Here is a 26,262-nt window from a genome sequence, read left to right as displayed (position 1 = left end):
CATCACTCACATTTCCATTCACCTATACCTGTGGGTGAGCACCCACACACATGGCCAAAACCACCTTAATCAGCCACTCTTTGATTCCAAGCTTTCTCATTGCCCAATTCACCACCTCCCTAGGGACTGCCAAAGGTCTTCTCCAAATCAACAAAAACAAAGTACGGATCCTTTTTCTTTCCAATGTATTTTTCCAGAAGCTCTCGAACAATGAACATAGCATCAGTTGTCCCTTTGCCTGTCATGAACCCAAACTGCATCTCACTAATATTCACTCTTTCTCAAATCATACCTTCTACAGCTCTCTCCCTTTCCTTTATTATCTGGTCCATAAGCTTTGTGCCTCTATAATTTCCTCTTTCCAGGGCATCATCCTTCCCTTTGTATATGTTTACAATGAAACAAAAGTATTCGGAAGCCAAATGTTAATCAACTGCCAGAAATGTATGCTGTTGTCCAAGTTGGGGCCGTGCCGTCCCCAGGGGATTGGTGGGGGGATAGTTCAAGCCATTCATGAGATATAAATCAGGCAATAAAAGCTAGTTGACCTTTGGCAGCCATTTTGGTGACCTTGACCCTGACCCAGAGCACCCATTTTTGAACCCGTCCAAGATTTTGGCCACATCTTGATACCCTGAAGGTTTCATGTTGATACCTCATGCTGTTCATGATGTATAATCGCAAAACACACACACACACACACACACACACACACACACAAGGGCAAAAATACTATCAATCTGCCTTCGTAAAGGTAGAGCGATAATTACACTCTTTGGCCAATCATCTGGAGCAACACACTCATATATAATTATACTTATCAAGTCAGTGACTAACTCCACTCCTACAACTTCCCAGGCTTTCAACATTTCAGCATTCAACCCAGACACACCTACTACCACATATTCATTTAACACCATAAGATTCAGCTTACCTGAGATAAATCCTAGTGGTCAAAGGGTTAAACAATACAATCAAACAACATTCACATCATCATCATCATCCACTCCAATTTTGCCCTGTACAAACAGGAGCACAGAGGCCCAGGGCTTGGCTATTTAGTCTCATTATTTAAGGCACGAGTGACCAGCCTCACTCATCCCCGAGTGGCATTATGTGAGTAATAAACACCAACTACCCCTCCTCTTACTGGCTCCCTTCAACCTCTGTCTCTTCGCCGCACTGCTGCATCTTTATCTCGTTTCTATTGTTACTTCAACGGTCACAGCTCCTCTGAACTGTCTGCTTGCTTCCCTCCACCTATACAACAAGTGCGTAGCACCCATCTAGTAACAAACTCTCATCCCTTTCCTGTCCAACTCTCTGATGCAAGAGTTGACTGTTACTCCCAGTCCTTCATTTATGCAACAGGTCAACTCTAGAACTGTCTCCCTCTGTCTGTATTTCCTACTTCCTTCGATCTCCAGTCTTTCAAACGTTGTATGTCCAGGTATCTCGAAATGAACGAATCTTGAATTTGGCTCTCTTTTGTATTTTTTGTTTTTTTCTTGGAAGGAACTGTTTGTGGGCTCCTAGCCTTTGGTTCCTTTTTCCTTGCATTTATCAATCAATCAATCACTTCCTGTGGCACCCCACGGATGCATAGGGCCTCAATGAACTCTCTCCACCAATATTTGTCTCTTGCCATCTCCTTCAGGTCCCACCAACACTCCTCGCCCACTTCTCTTTTCATTGTTCTCAACCAGGATTCCCTTGGCCTACCTCTTCCTCTTCTTCCTCTAGCAGTCCACTATGGCACATCCTGTATTAAACTGCCTTCTTCTCTATATATGTGCCCCAGCCATTTCCAGCGAGACAGTCTCACATATTCATCAACTGGTTCCACTCTAGTAATATCCCTTACTCTTTCATTTGTAACTCTGTCTTGCCACTTTACCCCAAGAATCCTTTCCAGTATTTTATTCTCAAATCCTAATACTTTCTGATCTGTTGCAATTGTACTGTACCATGACTCATGCCCATAAATTAAAATTGGTCTAACCATGGACTTGTAAATTTTTACTTTAGTATGCACCGAAACAGATTTCAACATTACAACAGCTCGCCAAGCCCGTCTAATTCTCTCCTCAATTTCATTATTTAATGATCCATTAAATGATACAATTGTTCCCAGATATTTAAAATTATCTACATTCTTCACCACATTATTTTCAATAACACAATCTTTTGGTTCTCCACGTTCATATTAATAATTTCAGTCTTTCCACAATTTATTACCAATCCAACTTTTTCTTCTTCCTCCACCAGACAATCAAGCACCCTCTGCATTTCGTAAATACTTCCACAAATCAGCACAATATCATCAGCATAGTTCAAATCCATCAGCTTCTTATTTTCATTCCAGTTAATACCTGCACCTGTTCTCCTTACAACCTTTCTCATAACATAATCCATTACCGAAACAAACAGCAAAGGCAAAAGAACTCCTCCTTGAATCACTCCTGACCTAACTTCAAATGGATCACTCAAAGAACCTCCCACCATTACCTTACAAAATGTACCTTCATGCAGGCTTCTAATAATATTTACAAACTTTTCTGGTATACTAAAGAATCTCATAATTTTCAACACAGCTCCATGTAAAACACTATCAAACGCCTGTTCAAAATCCACAAAATACATACTAAGCGGCATTTTCATCTCATTTGCTTGTTGCATTTGATGCCTTACAATAAAAATTTTATCATTACAGCCTCGACCCTTTCTAAATCCCGCTTGTTCTTCTCTTAAAATTTTATCAATTACTGGCTCTATTCTGCTTAATAAGATTTTGGAAAAGACATTTCCAACTACAGGTGTCAAAGTTATCCCCCTCCAATTGCCACACACACTTAAATCTCCCATTTTTGGTATTTTTATAATCACTCCATTTTTCCACTCTTCTGGAATTCCACCATTATCCCAAGCCACATTAACCCCTTATCGTCTCATTTGCGACGCTTGGCCAAAAGGACATAACGGCGGATCGTCGCGTTTGCGATTCTAGTAAATTTTGAATAACCACGGGCAAGCAGGCTCCAGCTGGTATTGTCTATCAGTAACGCCACCCTTGAGCTACTTTTAGCACACTTGACCTTTGTACTACTGACCTTGGTTGTTGCCAAGTTTCATTTTTTTTACCCACCCACGCACTGCTGGCCGGCCCTCCCTCGTCGTGCGATATGGCAGCGCGCGGACGGCTCATACGTGTCAATCTGCGCCTTCCTCTCGCAAGCACTTTATGCTATTTGGAAACGCTTGTTTCCCCAGTTGTCACACTAGCATTTTTTCGCGCGGTTTGCCCCTGTTTAGCGTCAGTCCACGCGAATCTTTCAAGGTGACACCATGTCCAATTCAAGCTCTTCCGAGTCTGTGCCTTCCAGCCCTCCGAAAAAGGGTTTTGTGACCTCCACCCCGTACAAAACCTTACAAGGAACTGCTAAGGGACTGAGTGACTCGGCAATAGCTAGTGAATTATTGAAAGCGTCCATGGATTATGGAAGTGACGTCGGTGTTTTGTCTAGCCTGGCAGAGTCGGACACGCAATCGAGTGCTGAGTCTGAGGTGCCAGAAGTGACTATTTCTGTGCCAAGCACCTCAACAGGCAAGGCTCCTGTGAAAAGGGGCCTAGAATATGGAAAGGGGGCCAAGAGGAAAAGAAGTGGTGACCCAGCTTCACAGCCATTGTCCCCTACACCACGTCACGCCACCGCCAGCCCGCCACGCACTCCCAGCCCCATTCTCTCGTCCTCCTCTTCAGCTGCCCTTTCTCCGGAGTCTTCGGAGTCGCCTTCACCACCTCGGAAGGGAAGTAGACAGTCGAGTTTACGTAGTAGAGGTTTCCGTAGGCCCAGTGTTCGTGCTAGTAGGGCTAGAACTTTGTCCCCTAGTGTAAGGCTAGCTCCTAAGGTTACTCGCACTAGGCAACTCGCCAGTCACGCCACCGCGAGTGACCTTGAACTCTGTGCTTATCTCCCCACCACCACCACCACTACACCAACACGACCTAGGACAGCCTCTGCCTCATGCACTGCCTCACCCACTCCCACACGACCTGCCTCACCCCTCGCCGCCCCCAGCACCTCCCAGCCTAGGCAGGGCACTCTGGATGCCTTCGTGTGGTCAGAGGGCTCAGATTTTGTGCCGGAAGATCTGCCCTTTGATGACAGTGGGTATGGAATTCAGGCTGACTTCCCTGTCCCAGAGGATGGTGAATGCTTGGACTACCTGTTGGCCTTCCTGGATAACGAGGCAATGGAGCAGATTTGTACCGAGACGAACAGGTACGAGGGGCAATCTGCTGCAGTTCGTTAAGGAGAAGGTGCAGCTGCAACGCCATCCACGTCGCGGATGGCAGCATGGGTGCCTCTAACGATTAGGGAACTCTTTGTATTTATTGGTTTGATGTTATTGATGCCCCACAATTGGAAGCATAAGCTCGAGGAATACTGGAGTTCAGACGATCTTTGCCCCACACCAATCGTCAATAAATACATGAACCGCGATCGTTTTAGGCAGCTCATGACTTACCTTCACTTCGCGAACAATGATGAGCCTTCCCGAACTGACCCATTATGGAAAGTGAGGGGAATCCTGAACTTGACCAAGGATAAGTTTACGAGGTTCCTGCGCCCTTTCAAGAAAGTGGTGATTGACGAGTCCTTGGTTTTGTTCAGGGGCCGTCTTCAGTTTGTGAAGTATATTCCAAGCAAACGGCACCGCTTTGGAATCAAGTTTTTCGTGCTGTGCGACTGCAAGACGGGGTTCATCTTAGACTTCATTATTTACACCGCCAGCAATGTCGATTTGGACAAGACTGACCCCCTTGGATTCTCTGGTTCTGTGGTGAAAGTGCTGTTGGAAAAGTACTTTGGCGAGAATCATGTCCTGTATACGGACAATTACTATACAGCTCCTGAACTCGCTAAGTACCTTTCTGAACACGGCGTAGGATCCTGTGGCACTGTCCGTAGCAATAGGGCACACTACCCTGCCTTCCCCGAGGCTGAAAAATCAAAGCGGGGAGACGTGCACCTGAAGAAAACTGACAAGATGCTGGCGATCAGGTGGCACGACAAGAGGATCGTCAATGTGCTCACCACAGTACACAAGGGGGAAATGCTGGCCACAGGGAAGGTCGACAGAAGGACTGGCGAGCCTGTGATGAAGCCTGATGCTGTCATTGACTACGTCAATATGCGGCTGGTGGACAAGTCTGACATGATGATCGGAGAGATAGACTGCCTGAGGAGGAACCGTCGCTGGTACAGGAAGGTGTTCTTGCACTTGATTGATATGTGCATGCTGAACGCCTTCATCCTGTATAAGATCAAGAACAGGAAGCCAGCAAACTACTCTCTCCGACGATTTTCAAAGACTTGTGTCTCCCAGCTGCTTCAGCGTTTTAGGCAGGTACTGCCATCAGGTCCCAGGCGCCACCCACACACACCTCCAGACCGCCTACAGTGTCAGGCCTACCTTCAGCGACACCGCCTGGAGCCACTGCCTGCCACTGCCAAGAGGGGAAAAGCACTGAGGAGGTGTCATGTGTGCAGCCACACTACCAGGCAGGACAGAACATTTAGGCGCACCTCCTTGCAGTGCAAAGAGTGCAAAATTCCCCTCTGTGCTTACCTGTGTTTCTTTGACTACCACAGCCTGACTAGATATTGAAAATAAGGGTAAGATTCTTGAAAATAATACTGAGAGTGACAGTGATACTAGTGTTTAGTTTTCTTTTACGTACTGACAGTGACAGTCTGATGAGTGTAAATCAGTGTATGTACTTGTAAAAGCACTGACAGTGACAGTGTTTTTTTGTGTAAATAATTGTACATAGTAATAATATAAGTATTGCGAGTGACAGTCACTCCAGTGTAAGAAGCTGAAAGCATATGTTCCTATTCTATGTTCTGACAGTGACAGTTTGTTGTGTAGAAAATATTATTTTTATAACAATGGACAGTGACACTGATGAATAAGGCAAAAAACTGACAGCTAGAGTGAAAGTGAGCAATAGAAATGAAATGCGAGTGACCGACCGGAGTGAGAATAAAGTGCCTGCCGTAAGGCTGAATAAACTCGTGCCGCGGTGATCTTCCTCATTCCCGCTTCACAATACTGGCAGTGACAGTGATTTTTAGGGCTGTAATAGTGCCAAGCGAGCCTTTGCGAAGCACTATGAAGGAAAATAATGTAGTATACGTGTTTTTAGCCGTGAAAAGGGAAATGTGTGTTCAGTGACGGGAAGATCGCCGCCACGCTGCATGTCGGCCATGCGCTCCGTTCATTATAGCCTTATTTTCAGTGCTTATTGTACAAATACGGATTCCAAACAACCTGTACGTTGTTGTATAAAGTGTACTGTGACAGATTGAGGCTGTGGTAGAAAGAAAACCGGGTTTCTGGAGGTGTGAAAGTGAAGACTTTGTTACCCAACTTTGCAAGCCTTCACAAGTCCTTTGGTAGTCCACGAAGGCTCAACATCTGTCTCAGGAGAAAGCTGAATGTAAGTACTATATACCATAAAAATTTTAATGTTCTAGGGTTAATCTCTGATTTTTGGCAAATATTTTCCCACAGGTACTCAGACCCCGCTACAACCCTGCCACAGTGGGGGGATCGGCCGTACACAGCCGCGTTTAAGGGGTTAAAAAGATTCAAAAGTGCATTCATCAACTCATCATTTTCCACCTTAAGCATTTCAGGAAAAATTCCATCCTCTCCTGGGGCCTTCAAATTCTTTAACTCCTCTATAAATTTTGCAACCTCTTCCAAGGTTATATCCCCTGTTTCTATTTGGAAATCTCTCTCGGCTGGCAAAATGTCCTCTTCAGCTGGGATTGGTCTGTTTAGAATACTCAAAATGCTCCTTCCACCTTCCTTTTATATCCAAATCTTTAGTCATCAAGTTACCATTTCTATCTCGTACAGGTATTTCCTTCCTTCTCTTTTCAGTCCCAGTTAACTCCTTTATGGCCTGATATGCTGCTCTTCTGCTCTGACCGTCATTTTTACTTAACTTAATTTCTGTCTCTTTTGCCTTTTGCCTTATATTTATATATATATAAAAAGGAAACTTGTACAGGGTCCATCAAGTTGGAGCACCTTAATCCACTAGACCACCAGGTCATATGGTTACCACTCAGTAAAGGAAATTAATGGCTTCATGGGTTACAGGACATAATCTGACTTGTCACAAATTCTATAAATAAAACACAAACATACCTGTGGAATAATCCTTCTCTCTTAGTTTCTGCTTTACAGCAGAGGGTGTATTGGATGCATCCATATCAAGAGGGTCAAAGAGCATGTTAGTGTCGAGGGAATACATCAGGAGGCCCTCACTGCTAGTGGCTGCCCAGCTACGCCCTGGAAACACAAGACACGAGTCTAATGTCCTCTGACATAATATGTGCTGAAGGTGAGATTGGAGGTAGCTCTGTGGCATGGGGTAGGGAATATTATTTTTTTCTTCCCAGCAGATGAAAAGAGAATGGAAAAACAAATTAAATTAAAAACTAATCCATGCAGCTGGAAGAGTTCTAGGAGCTGTTCCTCTTCTGAAATTGAGAGAGCTTTCCCTCCATGCTATGGAGTCCTTTGTATGCAGCATGTGTTAAGAGAGTCTCCCTACGTGTCAAGTGGGGTTGGTGGAGGATTAGTGCCCCTCCCTGTAAAACAATTAACTCTAAGCCCTTGGCCACCCCGTTTGGGATACATGGCGTCTGGCAATGAATGAATGAATGAATGTGTTAAGAGTGTAATGCCATATGGTATGAACTAAGAGTGTAATGCTGTGCGGTAGTGAGGCATGGGCAGTAAAGAATGAGGATATCCGTAGAGTGAAACATAATGAATACATGGATGTGTGGTGTTTCCTTCAATGACTGGACTAGGGAGGTTAGGATTGTTATGGTACTGAAAAGCTGAGAGGAAGGATGGGATTTGGATGAATTATTGTCTTGCTCCCTGTTTACAGCTACATTCTGTGCAGACTGATTTGCAGCAACTGATTGGCTGCTGATGATAATAGCAAAGATGAAGCTCGAGTTTCCAGAAATTATCTATTAGCATTTTTCTCTTATAGCCCTTGGTATAAAGCAACTAACTGTTGAAAAAAAAACAATAAAGAACAATGTTTGAGTGTTCCACTATTACATCAAAATAAATTTATAATTTTGTGCAGCATAAACAAAACAAGTGTACTTCCCGTAACAAATAAATACATTCAACAATGTCGATGGCAGCACTGGCTGACAGGAAAATGAAATGCAAATGCTTTGTGCAGTGGCAGTATCACAACCAATGAGGTACAGTAAATCTAAAGTATGCTGTAGAACAAGGCTTGACCATACATTTTTGCCAGTTGTTATTGGAAATATGAATGAAAAAGCAGGGAACGTGACGGTGGATGGAATAGTTGGTGAGTGGGGTGGCCTGCGGAAGTGGATGAGAACAGCAGTTCTCCAATGGACATTTGTGCAGGGAGGTGAATGGTGATAGCCAATACTTTCTTTAGGCACAAAATGATCCACAGGTGTACGTGGTGAGTGATGAGAAGGGTGGGTGGTGAACTGACTGAATGGAGGACAATGATTATGTGGGTGTGGATGACAGAATGAGAAAGTATGTAAGGGATGCAAGAGCATATGGAGGTTGGGAGAGTGGACTTTCTGACCACTACTTGGTGGTGCTGAAAGTCAAGGGACAAGTTCAATGGAGGAACAGATGAAGGGAAGGACAGGAAGAAGTAGTCCATACAAGGGGGATAAAAAGGTTGCAGGAGGATGGAAAAAAAGGCAGAATAAAAGAGAGAAGTGGAGAAACGATTAGGTAAATATGATTTGGAGCAGATGGGGGAGGTGGAAGGTGTGTGCAAGATTTTCACAGAAGAAATCTGTGCAGCAAGTGAGGTGGTGTGAGGGGTAAACAGATAATGAAATAGGGAGCAAGGAACAGCCAACAACATGGTGGAATTAAGAGGAGACGCAAGCTGTGGCACAAAAGAAGAGAGCATATAGTGAGTGGATGGGAAGCAGAGGCATGGAGGGAGTTGAGAGATGGAAGAGAGACTTATATGTAGAGAGGAAGAGAGAGGTGAAAAGATTAGTTAGAGAGTAAGAAGAGGGTGGATAAAGAATTTGGAAGGAAGCTGAGTGTAAAGCGGAGGGGATATAAAAAATTGTTCAACATGGAGGTAGGGGGAGTCTGACAGGGTGATAAAGAAGTTAGTAGGGAAGTGAAATATAAAAATGGTAGATTGATAACGGAGAAGGAAGAAAAAGTGAGCAGATGGAGAGAACACTTTAAGGAATTGTTAAACATGGAGACTGAAAGTAATGCGAGAATAAGTGGCTGGTGAATGGCTGGGGGGAGGGGGGTGGTGAGACGGGAGGAAGAGATCAGAAGGATGGAAGTAGTAGAAGCAATGAAGAAACTCAAAATGGGGAAACACCGGGAACTGATGAAGTGTGTGGTGAAATGATGAAGCATGGGAAGAGAGAGTAGTAGAATGGATATGGAAGAGTGGTGATTGGCCTGGGAGGAAGGTAGAGTCTCGGAGGATTGGAAGTCAGGTATAATTATTCCCCTGTACAATGGAAGAGGGGAAAAAGAAGTGTGTGGTATTCATCAAGGCATTTGTCTTCTTAGTGCAATAGGCAAAGTATATGGCAGGATACTTATAGCAGAGTTAGGGAAATAACAGAGGAATTAGTTAGATAAAAACAGGGAGGTTTTAGAAGGGAAGAAGTTGTGTTGATCAGATATTCATCTTTAGGACTTCAGTGGAAAACTTTCTAGAGACAGGAAAGAAGTTGTAAGTGGCCTTCATGGATTTGGAGAAAGCATGTGACAGAGTAGACAGATATGGAATGTGGAAAATATTAAGAATGTATGGAGTAGGTGGGAAGCCGATGAATGCCTTAAAGAGTGTGTATGAGGGTACTAAGGCTGTAGTGTGTGTAGATAATGAAATGAATGAATTTTTCTATATGAATGTTGGATTGAAAAAGGGATGTGTCATGTCTCCATGGCTGTTCAGTCTGTATATGAAAGGGGTTACAAGAGATCCAAGGTAAAGCAGTGGATGTTGGAGCAGCACTAATGAGAAAGGGCAGCATTTGGAAACTTCCTGTACAGTATTGCTGTTTGCAGATGATACTGTTTTGTTAGGTGATGACGAAGGGGAACTGCAAGGCTTGGTGAATGAGTTTGCAAGAGTGTGTAAGAAATAGAATATAAAGGTGAATGAAGGGAAGAGTTAAGTTATGGTCTTTGTGAGAAACGAAGTCACTGGATGTACAGAGCATTGGGATGATGAGAAAATGGAAAATGTGAGTACATTTAAGTACTTCCATAGTGTGATGAATAAGGATGGAATTTTTTTTTTTTTTATGCTAGCAAGAAGGAACCAAAGGCCATAGGCCTGCAATAACTGTTCCTTCCAAGAGAAAAACAAAATACAAGAGACCGCCAAATTCAAGATCCGTTCATTTCAAGATGCCTGGACACACTGCGTTTGAAAGACTGGAGATCATAGCTAGCAGGAAACACAGACAGAGGGAGACAGTTCCAGAGTTGACCTGTTGCATAAATGAAGGACTGGGAGTAACGGTTAACTCTTGCATTAGAGAGATGGACAGAAAAGGGATGAGAGTTTGCTGCTAGACGGGTGCAACGCGCCCATCGTAGAGGTGGAGGAATGCAAGAAGACAGTTCAGAGGAGTAGTGACCACTGAAGTAGCAATAGAAAAGAGATAAAGATGCAACAGTGCAGCGAAGAGACAGAGGTTGAAGGGAGCCAGTAAGAGGAGGAGAGTTAATGAGACGAAAAGCCTTTGACTCCACCCTATTGAGAAGAGCTGTATGTGGGGAACCTCCTCACACATGAGAGTTGTATTTCACAAAGGGGCGGATAAAACCCGTATATAGAGTCAACAATTGTGCAGGGGTAAAGAGGGAATGGAGTCGGCTTAGCACACCCAATCTCTTGGATGCAGATTTTACAAGAGATGTAATATGATCTTTCCAAGATAAGACCCGAGTAAATGAAACCCCAAGCATGTTCAAGGATGATGCAGGATTAATCTGAATATTATTAAACATTAGTGGGTACCCCTGTGGAAGACTGTGTCGGATTGATAGGTGTAAGAACTGAGTCTTTGATGCATTAAAAACAAGATTATTTTTACCCCAGTCAGAGATACGAGCCAAGTCAGACATTAGGTGTGCCATAGCCTCATCCCTTGTTTGTTGAAGTAACTGCTGAAATGGACGTTGCGGGAACCAAATGGAAAGTCATCAGTGTATGAGTGGATAGGGTTAGATGTACAGCTTAGAAGGTCATTGATGAATAAAAGGAAGAGAGTTGGTGATAGGACAGAGCCCTGAGGAACACCATTGTTGATAGATCTAGGAGAAGAATGATGGCCGTCGACAACAGAAGCTATTGAACGACCAGAAAGGAAGCTATAGATGAAGGCACAGATAGAAATATAGAAATCGTAAGAGGGCAGTTTGGAAATTAAAGATTTATGCCAGACTCGATCGAAAGCTTTTGTGATGTCAAGTGCAATGGCAAAGGTTTTGCCAAAGTCCTGAAAGAAGGATGACCAGATGTCTGAAAGATAGGTGAGAAGACCATCAGTTTGGTGGGTGAAGTGCTTAAAAGGGTACAGCAAGAAAGAAAGGTTGCTGGTTCTTTGAAAGCAATGATAAGAAACAGGGAAGTGAAAAAGTGGCTACATGACACTACTGTGATACCAACTCTTAACGTATGGAAGTGAAGCTTGGACCTTGTTGAAAGGACACAGGTCATGAGTATGAGCAGTGGAAATGAGTTATTTCAGAGAAGCATGTGGAGTTACATGGAGAGACAGACTGACAAATGAGGAAGTGAAGGAGCACTGTGTGGATGTGGATATGACAGAAAGCATTAGGAGAAAATGAAGAGGTATATGAGTGACGGGTGTGTGTGCTGGGAGCAAGGTAGTGAAATGGAGAGGAACACAGTGACATGGAGGCAATTTGTTTGTGGCCACCCCTTATGGGATTATGGCATCTGGCAACAGACAGATAGATATAAAGACATTTACAAATGCACTCTTCAGCCAATAATCTGGGACAACACACTCATATACAATCATATTTATCAAGTCAGTGACTAACCCTATTCCTGTATCTCCAGAGGCTGTTAGCATTGCAGTACTCAATCCAGATACACCAGCTGCCATTCCCATCTACATCCTGCCAAATGCCCTACTCACAATATCAGCGTCACTCGAAGGCCAAAGGCCAAACACTGGATCTAGTGGCTCCAAACCTTCCCTGTCAAATTCCTCATTCAACAACCAGTTGTAATGCTCTCTCCAGGCATCTTTAATATTTCCACTGTTCACCATTACCTTTCCTTTATCATTCTTCACACACTGTCCACCTATGATATCCATGTTTTCCCTGTTCATCTGATTTGCTAATGTATCAAATTGTTCCTTTCCACACTATTTAAGTTTCAAGTACAGTCTCTGAGACACAGACTTTGCCCTGTAAACCTCTTTCTAGCTCTACATTTGGCAGCCAACTATTCCTCTTTGTTACTACCCTTCTTCCATTCTTGGAAAAGCCTTCTTTTCTCCTTAACTGCAGCTTCTACACCCTCATCCCACCACCAAGTTACTTTATGTCTTGGTGGGCCTCTTGTCCATCCATAATCTGAATCAGTAACTCTCAGGAGATTGTTCTTGAAAGCTCTGTAATGTTCATTAACATTTCTGTCAATGACTCCCTGTTAAGCTACCATTCTTCCTCATCTCACTATAGAAGGCATCCATTACTGCTTGGTTTTTCAACTTCCATATTTTCCTCCTAGGTGCATATCGTATTTACCGGTGTATAGGGCAACTCCTGAACCTCTTTAAAAAATGCCCAAAACTGGAGGTCGTCCTAAACACCGGGTGTAAAATCCTAACTTCTACATCCTGTGGCTATGGGATCCATTGGCATGATAGGGAACACTGCCAAACACTCACCTTGACCCTTGTTTCCCTGAATATAGTACATATGCTGTCAAAAACTGTTGAAATTACTAACATCATCATCAAACACAACCTGTTTTCTATATGAAGGCAAATTTTCATAAAAAATATCTCCATGGCTACAGCCATAAGGACATAAGAAAGATGATTAATCTCCTGAGCCCACACCATGAACACCATTATGTGTCTCGGCAGTGACTGGACGGGTTTTTACAAATTACCACCGAGTGCAGAGTTGCCAGATCTGAAGCAGGGCTCATTACCAACAGTAATAAACAATAATGACATTGCTCTTATTCCTGGTGGATTAACTTCAAACCTACAAACACTTGATGTCTGTGTGAAAAAAACATTCAAAGACCGCATCCTTGAGCAACGGAACGAGTGGATGATCAGTGGTAAAAAGTCATATACAATTGGTGGGAATATGCGTGCTCCAGTTCTGGATGTGCTTTGATTTTATTACCAAGGCACGGAATGACATTTCTGTGGAAACAGTCATCAACTCTTTAAAGAAATGTGGAAATCCAATTCAATGGATGGCACAGATGACATTTTGTGGGCAGATGAGGAAGAGGAAGCTGATGCCTAAGCTACACCTTTGAATTCAGAGTTTGATCCTTAAGACAAATAACTGAAAATTTAAACTGAGGATGAAGTTGATGAACTGAAGATGTCAGATGTGGATGATACTGATTTTGAAGGTTTATAATCACTGACAGTTGATGTGATGACTTTAATAAAATGCAACTTTCCTTTAACCTACTGTATAAAATTCATGGTAACATGATTTTAAATTCTTAATACAGCATGAATTTATACCCAAATATTAAATGTATAATCCATTTTGATTTTATTTTTTTTATTTTTATTTTTTTTAAATAACAGAACGGAGGAAGGAAAAACAAATGGGGGAAAAAAAAAAAAATCCATACACCAGGTTACTGGTGTCCTCTATTCATAAAATATCTGTAACAGTTAGACTTGAACAGTTGTGGGTTGAAATTTGGAGGAAAACAACTCTGGGGAAGCGAGTTCCAGAGAGATGCAGTTAGGGGAATGAAAGAATTCTGATAGGCAGAAGTTCTGCAATACGGTTGAGTGACATTCCAGTCATGAGCACTACCAGATGCCCGTGTAGCATGAGGGAAGGCATGGAGAGGTGGCACCATGGACACAACTTCGTCTGAGCATTTGCCAAAAAAATATCTGTAAAATAATGCAAGGGAGGCAACATTCCTTCTTACCTGCAGGGGAGGTAGTTTATATGTAATGGCAGGGTTGTTAATGATTCTAACAGCTTTGTTCTGAATTTTGTCTAGTTGTCTTAATGCAACCTCTCCACAACCATTCCACAAGGGTGAGTAATATTCAAGCTGAGAGCACACATGACTCTTATAAATTATAGCTAACTGCTCATCGGCGAAGAAGTTACGGACTCTGTACAATAATCCAAGTTTCTTTGAGGCGGTTATAGCAAGTGATCTGACATGAGAGGTCCAGCTGAGGCCACTGTTAAGTGAGACACCAAGAATTTCAATACTTTTGGAGATGGGAATATTAGCAGCACTGAAGGTAATGTACGAATCTGGCAATATCTGTCTATTAGTAAACTGTATATACATGTATTTAGTTTTACTAGCATTAAAAGAGACAAGGTTGTTTTTGTCCCCATTCACTGATTGTAGCTAGATCTTGATTTATGGAGATGGCTGTACTGAGTTGAGAGGTAGAGATATTAGACTTTGTAAATGGATGTTTCAGTGTGAATGAACTATGTAGTGTTGAGTCATCTGCATATGAGTGAACGGGATTGTGAGTGACAGATAAGAGATCATTAATATGAACCAGAAATAGGGTTGGCGCCAGAACTGATCCCTGCGGCACACCGGCGTTAATTGAGTGGAAATTCGAATATACATCATCTACTTTTACTCTTATTTTCCTGTCACTAAGATAAGATGAAATCAAAGGAACAAAAGACGTTAGTCCATAGCAAGGGAGTTTGGACAGCAGGGAACGATGCCATACTCTGTCGAAAGCTTTAGAGATATCAAGAGCTACTGCATGAGTTTCTCCAAAAAGATCAATTGATTGATGGATGGTATGAGTTAAGAGATTGAGATGTCAATGGTGGATCTTTCGTGGCGAAAACCGTATTGTCTATCACTAATTAAGTTGTTGGATTCAAGATGTTTAACAATATGCTTATTAATTAAAGTTTCAAATATCTTGCCAAGAGAAGATGTGACAGCTATTGGTCTGTAACTGGAGGGGTCAGACGAACTTCTTTTCTTCGGAACTGGGTGGATATTGGCTTCTTTCCATGAATTTGGGAATAAAGAAGTACGTATGCATAGTCTGAATAATTTGGCTAGGACAGAGGCAAGTTCAGGGGAACACTTTTTCAAAACAATTGGCGGAATTCCATCTGGGCCTGGAGCTTTGTTGGCAGGTAAATTGTCTAGGATGGATTTTACGAATCTTGTCTGTATTTTAAGTGGGGCAATTAAGGGAGAATCAAGTTCCAGTACTGAGACATTCTGGCTAGTATCATCCATGGTAGAGTTTCTTGCAAAGGTACTAGCAAAAATATCTGCTTTCCCACGTGGGTCATTTGTAATATTGCCATCTGAAGATTTTAGTGGGGGAATGGAAGATGACTTGTTAAGTTATTATTGAAAGAATTAAGAGTTGACCAGAATATTCTATTGTCATTAGGGTTGTTAAGTAGTTTTGATGCTTGCTTTGGAAGAAAGTTTGATTTAGATAGATTTAATACAGCTTTTGCATGATTTCTAGCAATTTTAAATTGGGAGAGTGATTCAGATGTTTTTGATTTTAAGTAAGATTTATTTGCTAATGACTTTTGGGCTGTTGCTCTGGCACAATTGCCATCAAACCATTTTGGAGAGTTTGATCTTTTAGTGAACTGTTGACTTGGTATGAATAAATCCATACCAGCTAGTATTAAGTCGCAAATGTGGGACTGGGTAGAATTGGGATCACCAGAGAAGAAAGACTGCCATGGAACATCAGCAAGATAATTTCTAAATCCATCCCAGTCTGCCCTGTCAAAGTGCCATCGGGTCACCCTGACAGGTTCGGAATGGGGAGGTGTAGGATGGTTAACTAATGAGGCTTTGATGAGATTGTGGTCAGAGGATCCAAGTGGTGACAGTACCTCTATCCTGTATTGATATGGATTATTTGTCAAGAATAAATCCAAGAGATAGGCATTATGGTCAGGATTATCGGAAGTGGCACACGCAGCTTAGATAGCTTGTAAAACCCACAGAAGAAGCTGGTTTAAAGTAAAACCTAACCAAAGGCTGCATTGCTTAGCATCATGCTATTAGTATCACTTCACTGGTCAGTGGAAAGAGCGATAAAGGACTGGGCTTACTGGGGCAGGAGGCTCCCAGTGTCTAAAGAGTTGGAGCTTGTCTTATGCAGAGTATACCTCTAAACCCACATTTTGTATGGAAATATTGGGAGTAGTCTTATACAGAGGCTGGCCTTATACACCGGTAAATACGGTAGGTCCTCTTGTTCATCACCCGCTCCTCAAGCACCATGTCACATATCAATAACTTATGTTGCTGGACACACTCCTCACTCCTTATAACTTTAACATCCTTCACTAACTTCCTATCAGCCCTCCTGACCAAGAAATACAGTAGTCTATCTTTCTGCAATTTCCTCCAGACTCACATGTAATCGACCTACTCTCTCTTTTCCTAAAATGTGTGTTTCACACAATCATGTTCATTGCCTCCCCTGTACAATACAACAGGATAAAGAGGCAGGAACAACGGCAATGTGATAGTAAGAAGCAGCAACGATTGTTTCAAGGTCATAAAATGTATATAGTACCTGTTGGGGAGAATGTGAGTGAAGATACTCTGATCTCTGGCCGGAAGCCTCGCAGTGACATGTCTCCATTCCGGGTGCCTGGAAGCTTGATGCCCTTGCCTCTACGGTACTCAATCAATGCAAGGTTCACTCCATTTTCTGCCATTTTCCGACGGCTGATTGTTTCCTGAGGACAGGAGAGAATTATTGTGCACATGTGTGTGTGGAAAACAAAATGGTAAGACATAATACGGTGCTGGGATGAGGGTGTAGAAGCCGTAGTTAATGTGAAAAGATGACTTTGCTGGCAATGGAAAAAGGATGGTAACAGAAAGGAATGCCCAGCTGTCAATTGTAGGACCAAAGGAAGGCATACAGGGCAAAGTCTGAGTCTCAGAGACTTTAACCCCTAGGCGCTGGTCCACGTCATATTTGTTGGTAGAGGCCTACGGTCCACGTCATACGATGTTTTAATTTTTCATGGTCATATTTGAACTTAGAAGCGCGCCATATGGACTCAGAGTATTGTCCTGGCATGGCTGGTGTGCAAGGTAATGCTGGCTTGCCGGGGGAGGGGGTGGGAGGGCAGCCCAGCAGTGAGGAGGGTTGTGGTGGAGGGTGGTGGGAGGCTGGCGTAGGAAGAGTGTGGCCTTGGAACCAGCTGATACTGGTTCAGGGTTGGGGTAGGGGTTGGGAGGGGTTGGTTGGGGTGGGGTGGTGGGGAGGGCTACTAGGGGGCCCTGAGGGGTATGAGGGAGAGTGTATGGGTGCTTCAGTACACTTGTACTGACCACAGCCAAACTTCTGGGAGTATCATACTATCAAGAGTTACTAAAAACAGTGAAATAATAGTGTGTAAATAATAGTGAATAAATAAATAGACATAAATTTGTCAGAAAATAAGTATCATGAAAAACATAAAGTAAGCCAATCTTTATTAGTTACTTTCTCGTGTTTTTTCACTATTATAGTTGTAATATTGTGTTCATACGGCATTGTGAATTAGTGAGAGAAACAAATACACTCTCAACACTTATTTTGGCATGAGGTAATCATCCTTCTTCCCTCCAGTAATACCGCCAACACACCACCGTGACCTTGAACATGCTCAGCCCAGCTGCCACACACCGGCTCCCTCACACCACACCACCGCCTCCAAATCACGAACAGAGAATATGTACGGGCTTTTTATATGTTTGTTGTCATTTGTGATTCATTTGTAATGAAAAAAATATATATTTGGGGGAAAATCAATTATCCTGAAAATAACCCAGTTCTGGGACGTGGATAGGTAAAACCATGCCCGGCACCTAGGGGTTAAAGGATAGTCTTAAGAGTGCCAAAAAGAAGAATGTGGTGTTCAGATGGGGTGGGGGGTGGGGGGGGGAAGGATCAGGGACATAGGTCAGTAGTGTGTGAAGAATGATGAAGGAAATGCAGTGGTGGACAGTGAGGATATTAACCTCTTGGCTGTGTACAGCATTCCAGAAATACCGACTGGTAGACTGTGTCATACATTCTGGAAGAGACACATGAAATATTGCTAATTTTTCGGTAATTTTTCACACCTACTGCAAGCTTATGCTTGATGAGTGGTTTGCGAATTGTCAGTGTGGAGTGTAAACTTTGTCGGACTAAAATGTTATCATGTTTGGTTAAGTAAAAGTGGTCCAAAACACACGATGAAAACACGACTTTTTTTTTTTTTACAGGTTTTCCAGCACCATGGACAAAGGAAATGTTTAGGGCTGCTGCAGCCTGGGGGTTAAAGATGCTTGGAGAGAGCACTATAATCATTTGCTTAATGATGAGTTTGACTGGAACAGGGAAGGTTTGGAGTAAGCAGATCCAGTGTTTGGCCCTTTGCCTTTGATGCTGCAACTGTGAGCAGGGCAATTGGCAGAATGCAGCTTGGGAAGGCAGTGGGTGTGTCTGGGTTGACAGCTGAAATGCTGAAGGTCTCAAGAGGTATAGGGGTGGGTTTTGTTACTGAAATGATAAATTCCATTATACATGACTGTATAGCTCCACATGAATGGCTGAAGTGTGTGACTGCTAATGTGCATAAGGGGGAGGATAATGCCCTGGAACAAGGAAATTAAAGGGGCATAAAGTTTGAAAATGATAGATTTGATTATACATGACTGTGTTGCTCCATGTAACTGGCTGAAGAGTGTGATTGTTAATGTACATAAAGGGAAAGATGATGCCCTGGAACAAGGAAACTAAAAGAGGCATAAAAGTTTCGGACCTGATAATGAAGATAAATGAGAGAGCCCTAAACGGTATGATAAGGGAAAGAGTGAATATTGACAAAATGCATTGGGTTTATGCTAGGCAAAGGGACTAGTTATGCAATAATCATTGTCCAACAGCTTCAAGAAAAATACAGAAGAAAGAAGAGGGAGCTATGCTTTGTTTTTGTTATTTTTGGAGGCGTTTGAGAGTTCCTAGGGAAGCGTTGAAGTGGACAATGAGAATGCATGGGATCACGGAGTGGATGGTCAGAATGGTTATGACAATGTAGTCGCCCCAAGAAGTGATGGCAAATTTTCAAATTGCTTCAGTCTCTTTGCATTGCCATACATTCAATGAAAACTTGGTGAATAATAAAACATATGTTATATACACCAAAAATCATGTAATGTGAATAACATGAGGCAATGATATATTAGAACTTAACACTTACATATGTTTCATGATCTGAATCAATGTGTAATGTATTGCTCACCGAGTAGAGTGCAGATGTACAGCATTTGCTTCCCAGGATTTCAAATACAGATGCTCTGGTTTTGAGGACAGTTAAGGAAAATTCTTGTAACTGGAAAATTCTTGTGACTGCAATACCTAACTTTATTTTCAAATGGTGTGGTGATGATGCAGCAATGTGGAAGCCACAACAATGAAATTATTCTTGGTAATGATACCCTACCTGCAGTTGAAGCAATACCATCCTGTCTTTTATTCCTAATTTTAGAGAAGTAGACTGTAGCACCAGTCGAGCAGGGCAGTATTCCCAAGGTGGATGGAAAGCTGATGACAAGGAGAGCTGAAGCTACCGTTTCATCAGCCCTCAGGACAAGTTCCTGACCATCCCCGTTTCCTGAACTTTTTCAATGTGTCAGTAACACAAAGAGCAGTCCAGCATGCTCTCCAATACAAGTTTCTCTAACTATCAACACCAAACTACATGCACAGTACACACTATACTTCCTTTTCCAAAATTCAAAAATCATGGCAGCGCAACACGTGGCCTCAGAGTCCTCAGTGGTAGAGGGACCATAAATGCCCCCACCTTCCACCCCTCTCCTGGTGATGACTCGAGCTGCCTGGAACCACAGTCTGACTCTATTCTTCTTCATTTCTGCAACATTCGTGGCCTTTCCTCTAACTTTCGCTTTGTTGAGCACCACCTCTCCTTCTCTAAACCTCACCTTCTTTTTCTAACTGCGACTCAGCTGTCTGAGGCAACTGACAGCAGACCCTTCTCTGTATCCTCCTACTTTCTCTATACTCATTTCAAAGCCAAAGGTGGCTGTTGTGTGTATATATGCAACGACTTATCTTGCTCTCATGTTCCTGAACTCGATTCTTCTGAATTCTCTACACTCTGACTTCGGCTCTCCTGTCATTCTCTGACTAAATATATCTGCGCTGTTCACTTATCCCCGAATTTTACTATAAAAAATTCTTTGACTATCTTACTTCTATGATAGAACCCATTCTATCCATTTCTCCTTTCTCTGAAATCTCCATTCTAGGAGATTTCAATGTTCACCACCACCTCTGGCTCTCCTCTCCTTTCACTGATCCACATGGTGAACAAGCCTACATCTTTTCTATCCTTAATGACCTAGAGCAGCTTGAACAGCACCCTACCTGTATCCCTGACTGCCTTGGAGAGAGCTCCAACATACTTGACCTCTTTCTGACAACTAATCCTTCTGCTTACACTGTTAATCTTTTCTCTCCGTTGGCTTCTCCGATCACAACCTTATTACCTTAACCTGTCCTTTCGCTCCGGTACGGCCTGTGGACCCTCCAAAGAAATGTCGTCTGTGGCACTCTGGAGCTGTGGATTGGGAGGCCCTCAGGCAGTACTTCTTTGATTTTCCCTGGAATGATTATTGCTTCCATGGCAGGGAGTCATCTGAGTGTGCCTTGCCATTACGGATGTTATTCTCTCGGGCATGGAAGCAGACGCTCCTTTCTCATATCCTCTGACTAATTCAAGAAAGCCTTGGTTTAAACATGCTTGTTCTAATGCTGTCCGCAACAAGGGGAGGGCCTATAAAAAGTACCTGAACCACATCTTTTTTTTATTTCTGCCCGGAATCGTGCTAAGTCTGTTCTTTGCTCTGCTAAAAATAATTTCATCCATACTAAATGCTCTCAACTCTCTAACTCGAATTCTTCTTGCTCCTTCTGGCACCTTGCCAAAAACCTTTCTAACAACTTTACCTCATCATCTTTTCCTTCTCTTTTCTACTCTGATGGTTCTGTAGCTATTTCTTCTACTGATAAAAAGATCTCTTCACTCAGACTTTCTCCTCCAATTCCACCTTAGACAATTCCGGTGCTGTTTCTCCATCACTTCCCCCCTCTGACTTCCTCATGGCTGACATTAAAATTTCTTCAACTGATGTATTTTCTGTCATCATTGGCCTCAATTTCGGTGCTGTTCCTCCATCACTTCCTCCCTCTGACTTCCTCATGGCTGACATTAAAATTTCTTCAACTGATGTATTTTCTGCCATCATTGGCCTCAATACTAACAAGGCATATGGGCCTGATGGAGTCCATCCAGTTGTCCTCAAGAACTGTGCTTCTGTGCTCACACCTTGCCTAAGCAAACTCTTTTGCCTTTGTCTATCAACTTGTACCTTCCTTCTTGCTGGAAGTTTGCTCTCATTCAGCCAGTCCCAAAGAAGGGTGACCATTCCCAACCCACTAACTATCGTCCTATTGCTTTAACATCCTGTATCTCAAAAGTTTTTGAATAAATTCTTAGTAGAAATATTTTAAAGCATCTTTCCTATCACAACCTTCTTTCTGATCGTCAGTATGGGTTCCGTCAGGGACGCTCCACTGGCGATCTTCTCACCTACCTTTCAGACTACTGGTCATCCTCCTTTCGGGATTTGGCGAAAGCTTTGCCATTGCACTTGACATCTCAAAGGCTTTCGATCGAGTCTGGCATAAATCTTTAATATCCAAACTGACCTCTAACAGTTTTCGTCCTTCTATCTGTGCCGTCATCTATAGTTTCCTTTCTGCTCATTCTATAGTTACTTTTGAAGACGGCCATCGTTCTTCTCCTAGATCTATCAACAGTGGTGTTCCTCAGGGCTCTGTCCTATCACCAACTCTCGTCCTTTTATTCATCAATGACCTTCTAAGCTGGACATCTAATCCTATCAACATGTATGCTGATGACTCCACCCTTCACCTTTCCATTCGGTTCTCGCAACGTCCATCTCAGCAGATACTTCAACAAAAAAGGGACGAGGCTATGGCACATCAAATATCTGACTTGGCTCATATTTCTGACTGGGGTAAAAATAATCTTGTTGTTTTTAATGCATCAAAGACTCAGTTCTTACACCTATCAACCCAACAAAATCTTCCACAGGTGTACCCACTAATGCTTAATAATATTCAGCTTAATCCTGCATCATCCTTGAACATGCTTGGGGTTTCATTCACTAGGGACCTGTTTTGTTTCGTTTTCGTTTCGTTTTTAAAGGCTCCAACATGCTTGCATGTGTCGGCCTTGGTCACCTAATGGCGGCTATCCACGCTGCAAATTCCATTGCAGCCTCTCTGTTAAGTCCCTTAACCCTAAGGTCACACTTGATGACCTCGTCCCATGTCTTTCTCGGTCTACCCCTCATAACCCCACCCCCAATATTAACACTTCTCACCTTCCTCACCCAATTATCATCCCCCATCCTCTCCACATGTCCAAACCACCTCAATCTACCTCTCCTCATCACAACACCAATACACTCCAGTCCCATCCTACCTCTCAACTCTTCCATTGTAAACCAAGCCCCTCCAGACCTTGGACGCAGGGACGCACTGCACATCCACCTAATCATTGTCATTTCTGTACGTCTGAGCCGGCAAATATCTTCCTCCTTCACTGCCCAGGTCTCACTGCCATACAGCATTACACTCCTAACACATGCTGCATACAAAGACCCCTTAGCACGTAGGGAGAGCCTTCTCAATGTCAGGAGAGGCAAGAGCTCCCTGAACTTCTTCCAACCACTTCTCACCCTAGCCACAGAGCTAGCTCCAGCCCCACCTCCAGCACACAACATGTCTCCCAAATAAAAAAACTCTTCCACACACTCAAGAGATTCACCAGCAAGTTCAATCCTGTCACGTCTGACAATCTCCACCTGCTCACCCCGGCATGCCGTACACATAAAATCAGCATTATCTCGCAGTCTACCTCTGATACCACTACATCTCTTATGCACCCATTTATTACCTGTCCTGGAAAGATCATATTACATCTCTTGTAAAATCTGCTTCAAAGAGATTGGGTGATAGTAGTAGTAGTAGTTGTTCCCTAGGCAGTCTGGCCGAACAGCACCGAGTCCCTTAGGAGGGCCATGGCTGAGACCCGGCTTTCCCACAGAGCTCTCAAAGAATGTATGTTGTGTTGTTGGCGTAGGTGACTGTGTGCAATGCAGTCTTCCATAATGTGCTTAATAGTATGGGGTGCTGTGTTGCATCCTGGACAGGCATCATCGACGGAGTCATCCAGCCTCTTCTGGTAGCTTAAGAGGGCTGGATGGTGCCCACATCTCAGCCTGGCCAGGTGGACCCTGTCCTCACGAGGAAGATAGGATTCAGAAGGGTGGATGTCAGGAGGCCGTGCATGCAGCTGTGTGTTGTCTTTAAGTGACTGAATGGAGCGGCGAGTGATCTGAGTGTCGATATGCTTCTGGAAGCTGGTCTGAGGTAGGCGAGGGGGGAGAGATGACAGTATTTGTGTATGGTATCGTGTGCTGGGTGTTGTTTTGATGTTCCTTGGTGTGGGTGGATGTGCTGCCATGTACTGCAGTGGATGTTGTGGGTTTGTGGAGGCTGCAGCAAGAAACTGGGTGCCTCTCATGTCTACAGTAGGTGTTCCTTGACTTTGAGGACTTTGGTTTCTTGATGTCGGTGGTCTGTGGGTGTACTAGCTGTGCAGCCTGTGATTATTTTCAGGGCCTTGTTGTGTATGGTCTGTAGAGTGTTGTAGTGTGTTTTGGTGAGGTTAGAAGCCCAGGCAAGGCTTGCATAATTCATTACTGAACGTATGTATTGTTTGTATACTGTGGTGGTGGTTTCTTTGTTGTGTCCAAATGTTGTATGGACAAGTGACCTCACAGTGTTATTTTATTTTCAATGTTTGTGATGTGTTGTTTAAATGACACTGATGTATTGTATGTTACACCAAGGATTTTGGGTGTGTGTGTGTGTGTGTGTGTGGTAGGGAGGTGTTGTTTATGGTGAGGTGTGGGATGTGACTGTGTTCTGCTGTCCAGTTTGTGAGAAGAGTCACTGTAGATTTGGCTGGGGCTATTTTGAGCCTGTTTGTGGTGAACTATATCGTGTAGTGTGTTGAGGTAAGGTTGAATGATGTGTGCAGCTGTGTTTGCATTTTGGTGCATACATGTAAGTGTTATATCATCTGCATAGGAAGCTATGTGTATTTGTGGTGTGTGGGGTGTGGGTATGTCGTGCAAATACAGGTTAAAAAGTGTAGGGGACAAAACACATCCTTGGGGGATGCCGTTTGTGAAGTTTCTGATGTTAGAAGACTGACCGGCAAATGTTACGTATGCACATCTGCCTGCTAAGTAGTTTGCCAGCCATCTTTTTGTGTTATTGTGCATGTTTGTGTTGAGTATTTTGTTTGTGAGGTTGTGGCGGGGGATGGCATCAAAAGCTTTGCGAATGTCTAGTGTGACTAGGAGCGTTCTGTGTGATGGCCTAGCTGAATTCATGCCATCAAAAACTCTCTGTGTAAGGTCTGTAAGAAGGGTGTTTGTGGAGTGTAGTGGCCTACAGCCATGTTGTGACTGGGCTAGGGGAATGTGAGGTGTGACTAGTTGTAGTACCAGTCGTTCAGTGACTTTAGAGGGGGTGCAGAGGAGTGTGATGGGGCGATGTGAGGAGGGTAACGTGGGGTCTTTGTTGGGTTTAGGGATAGTGATGATATTGTCATGCTTCCAGATGTTGGGTATTATGTTGTGTGAGTAGCTGTAGTTTGATATGTGAGTGAGTGCTTGTATGCCTTGTGGTCCTAGGTGTTTAAGGTGAATGTTGCTTATGTTGTCTCGTCCACAGGCAGACGAGTGCTTGAGGTTGTTAATGATGTGCTTCGTATGGTTGTAAGTGAAAGGTGCATAGTCTGGGTCTGTGGAGAACTGTCTCTTGAGTCGGGTGATACGTTGGTCTTCGGGATGGGGGTTTAAATGCCTGACTTGTGAAAAGTGATTGATGAGAGTGTTTGCTTGTTGTTTGTTTGAGGGTATGGTGTCTGTTGTTGTGATGGCAGCGTGTGATTGTGTAGTGTTGCTGTTGGAAAGTGTGATGCTGTTTAGTGTTTGGTAGAATTTACTGATGTTTGTTTTGTGGTCAAGTATTTGAAAGTAATTTTTCCAGTTTAGTGTTTGCTGTTCTGATATTTCATTGTTTATCTGAGTGTTGAGTCCTTGTATTTGTTGTATGGTGTCTTGTGTATGGGGGTGCTGGGAAGTGTCGCAGTGTGTCCCGTTGTCTGATGAGGCCTTGAATTTCTGGTGTGAAGTTGGGTTGTGTTTCTTTCTGTTGCCTCTAGGGATGTGTCTTTTGTCTGCGTTTTGTATGACTGTATTGAAAACGTTCACAGTGGTGTTGATGTTTGTGATGGGTGTACTATTTAGTGTTTCGAAATGTTGTTCTGTTTCAGTTACAAAGGCCTCCCAGCTGGCTCTCTTATAATTAGTGTATGTGTGTTTGTGGCCAGCTGGGGTGATTCTGGTTTTGGTAGTGATGATGATTGGGAGGTGATCAGAACCCAGGGTTTTGACCACTCTCCATGACGTAGTGGAAGCGAGGTTTGGGGAGCAGAAGGTGATGTCTGGAGATGATGGGAGGAAGAGGGCTTGATGTGGGATATAGGTATGTTGGTCTAGAGTTCAGCATGAAGAGATGATCTGTCTGGGATTGTAGTACCAGCCCTCTGTCTGTGTCAGGGTTGTTGACATGCCAGGCCGACGACTTGGCGTTGAAATCACCACCCAGGATGATGTTGGGTATGTTAGTGAAGTGGTGTATATGTGGAGAGTAATTGTGTGGTACTCTGGGGGACGACTGGGGGGGGAAT

The 26,262-nt window shown here is 43.3% G+C and overlaps 1 protein-coding gene across 1 annotated transcript in view; it reads right to left on the bottom strand.

Annotated features, from left to right (window-relative positions):
* Positions 1 to 26,262, bottom strand: part of LOC145414694 (periodic tryptophan protein 2 homolog) — a 632,863-nt gene that overhangs the window by 108,531 nt on the left and 498,070 nt on the right. The window contains exons 15-16 of the mRNA XM_080284215.1: positions 16,914 to 17,079; positions 7,228 to 7,371 (exon numbers count right to left, since the gene is read on the bottom strand). Coding sequence (XP_080140341.1) covers positions 7,228 to 7,371; positions 16,914 to 17,079 — 310 coding nt within the window. The remainder of the gene's footprint in view (positions 1 to 7,227; positions 7,372 to 16,913; positions 17,080 to 26,262) is intronic.

Source organism: Coenobita brevimanus, chromosome 100 (assembly GCF_032717465.1).
Source record: "Coenobita brevimanus isolate Jiangsu-jjx chromosome 100, ASM3271746v2, whole genome shotgun sequence".
In the NCBI taxonomy this organism is placed as follows: domain Eukaryota; kingdom Metazoa; phylum Arthropoda; class Malacostraca; order Decapoda; family Coenobitidae; genus Coenobita; species Coenobita brevimanus.
The sequence above is the reverse complement of the archived record's forward strand: the minus strand, read 5'-3'. Positions and strand labels throughout refer to the sequence as shown.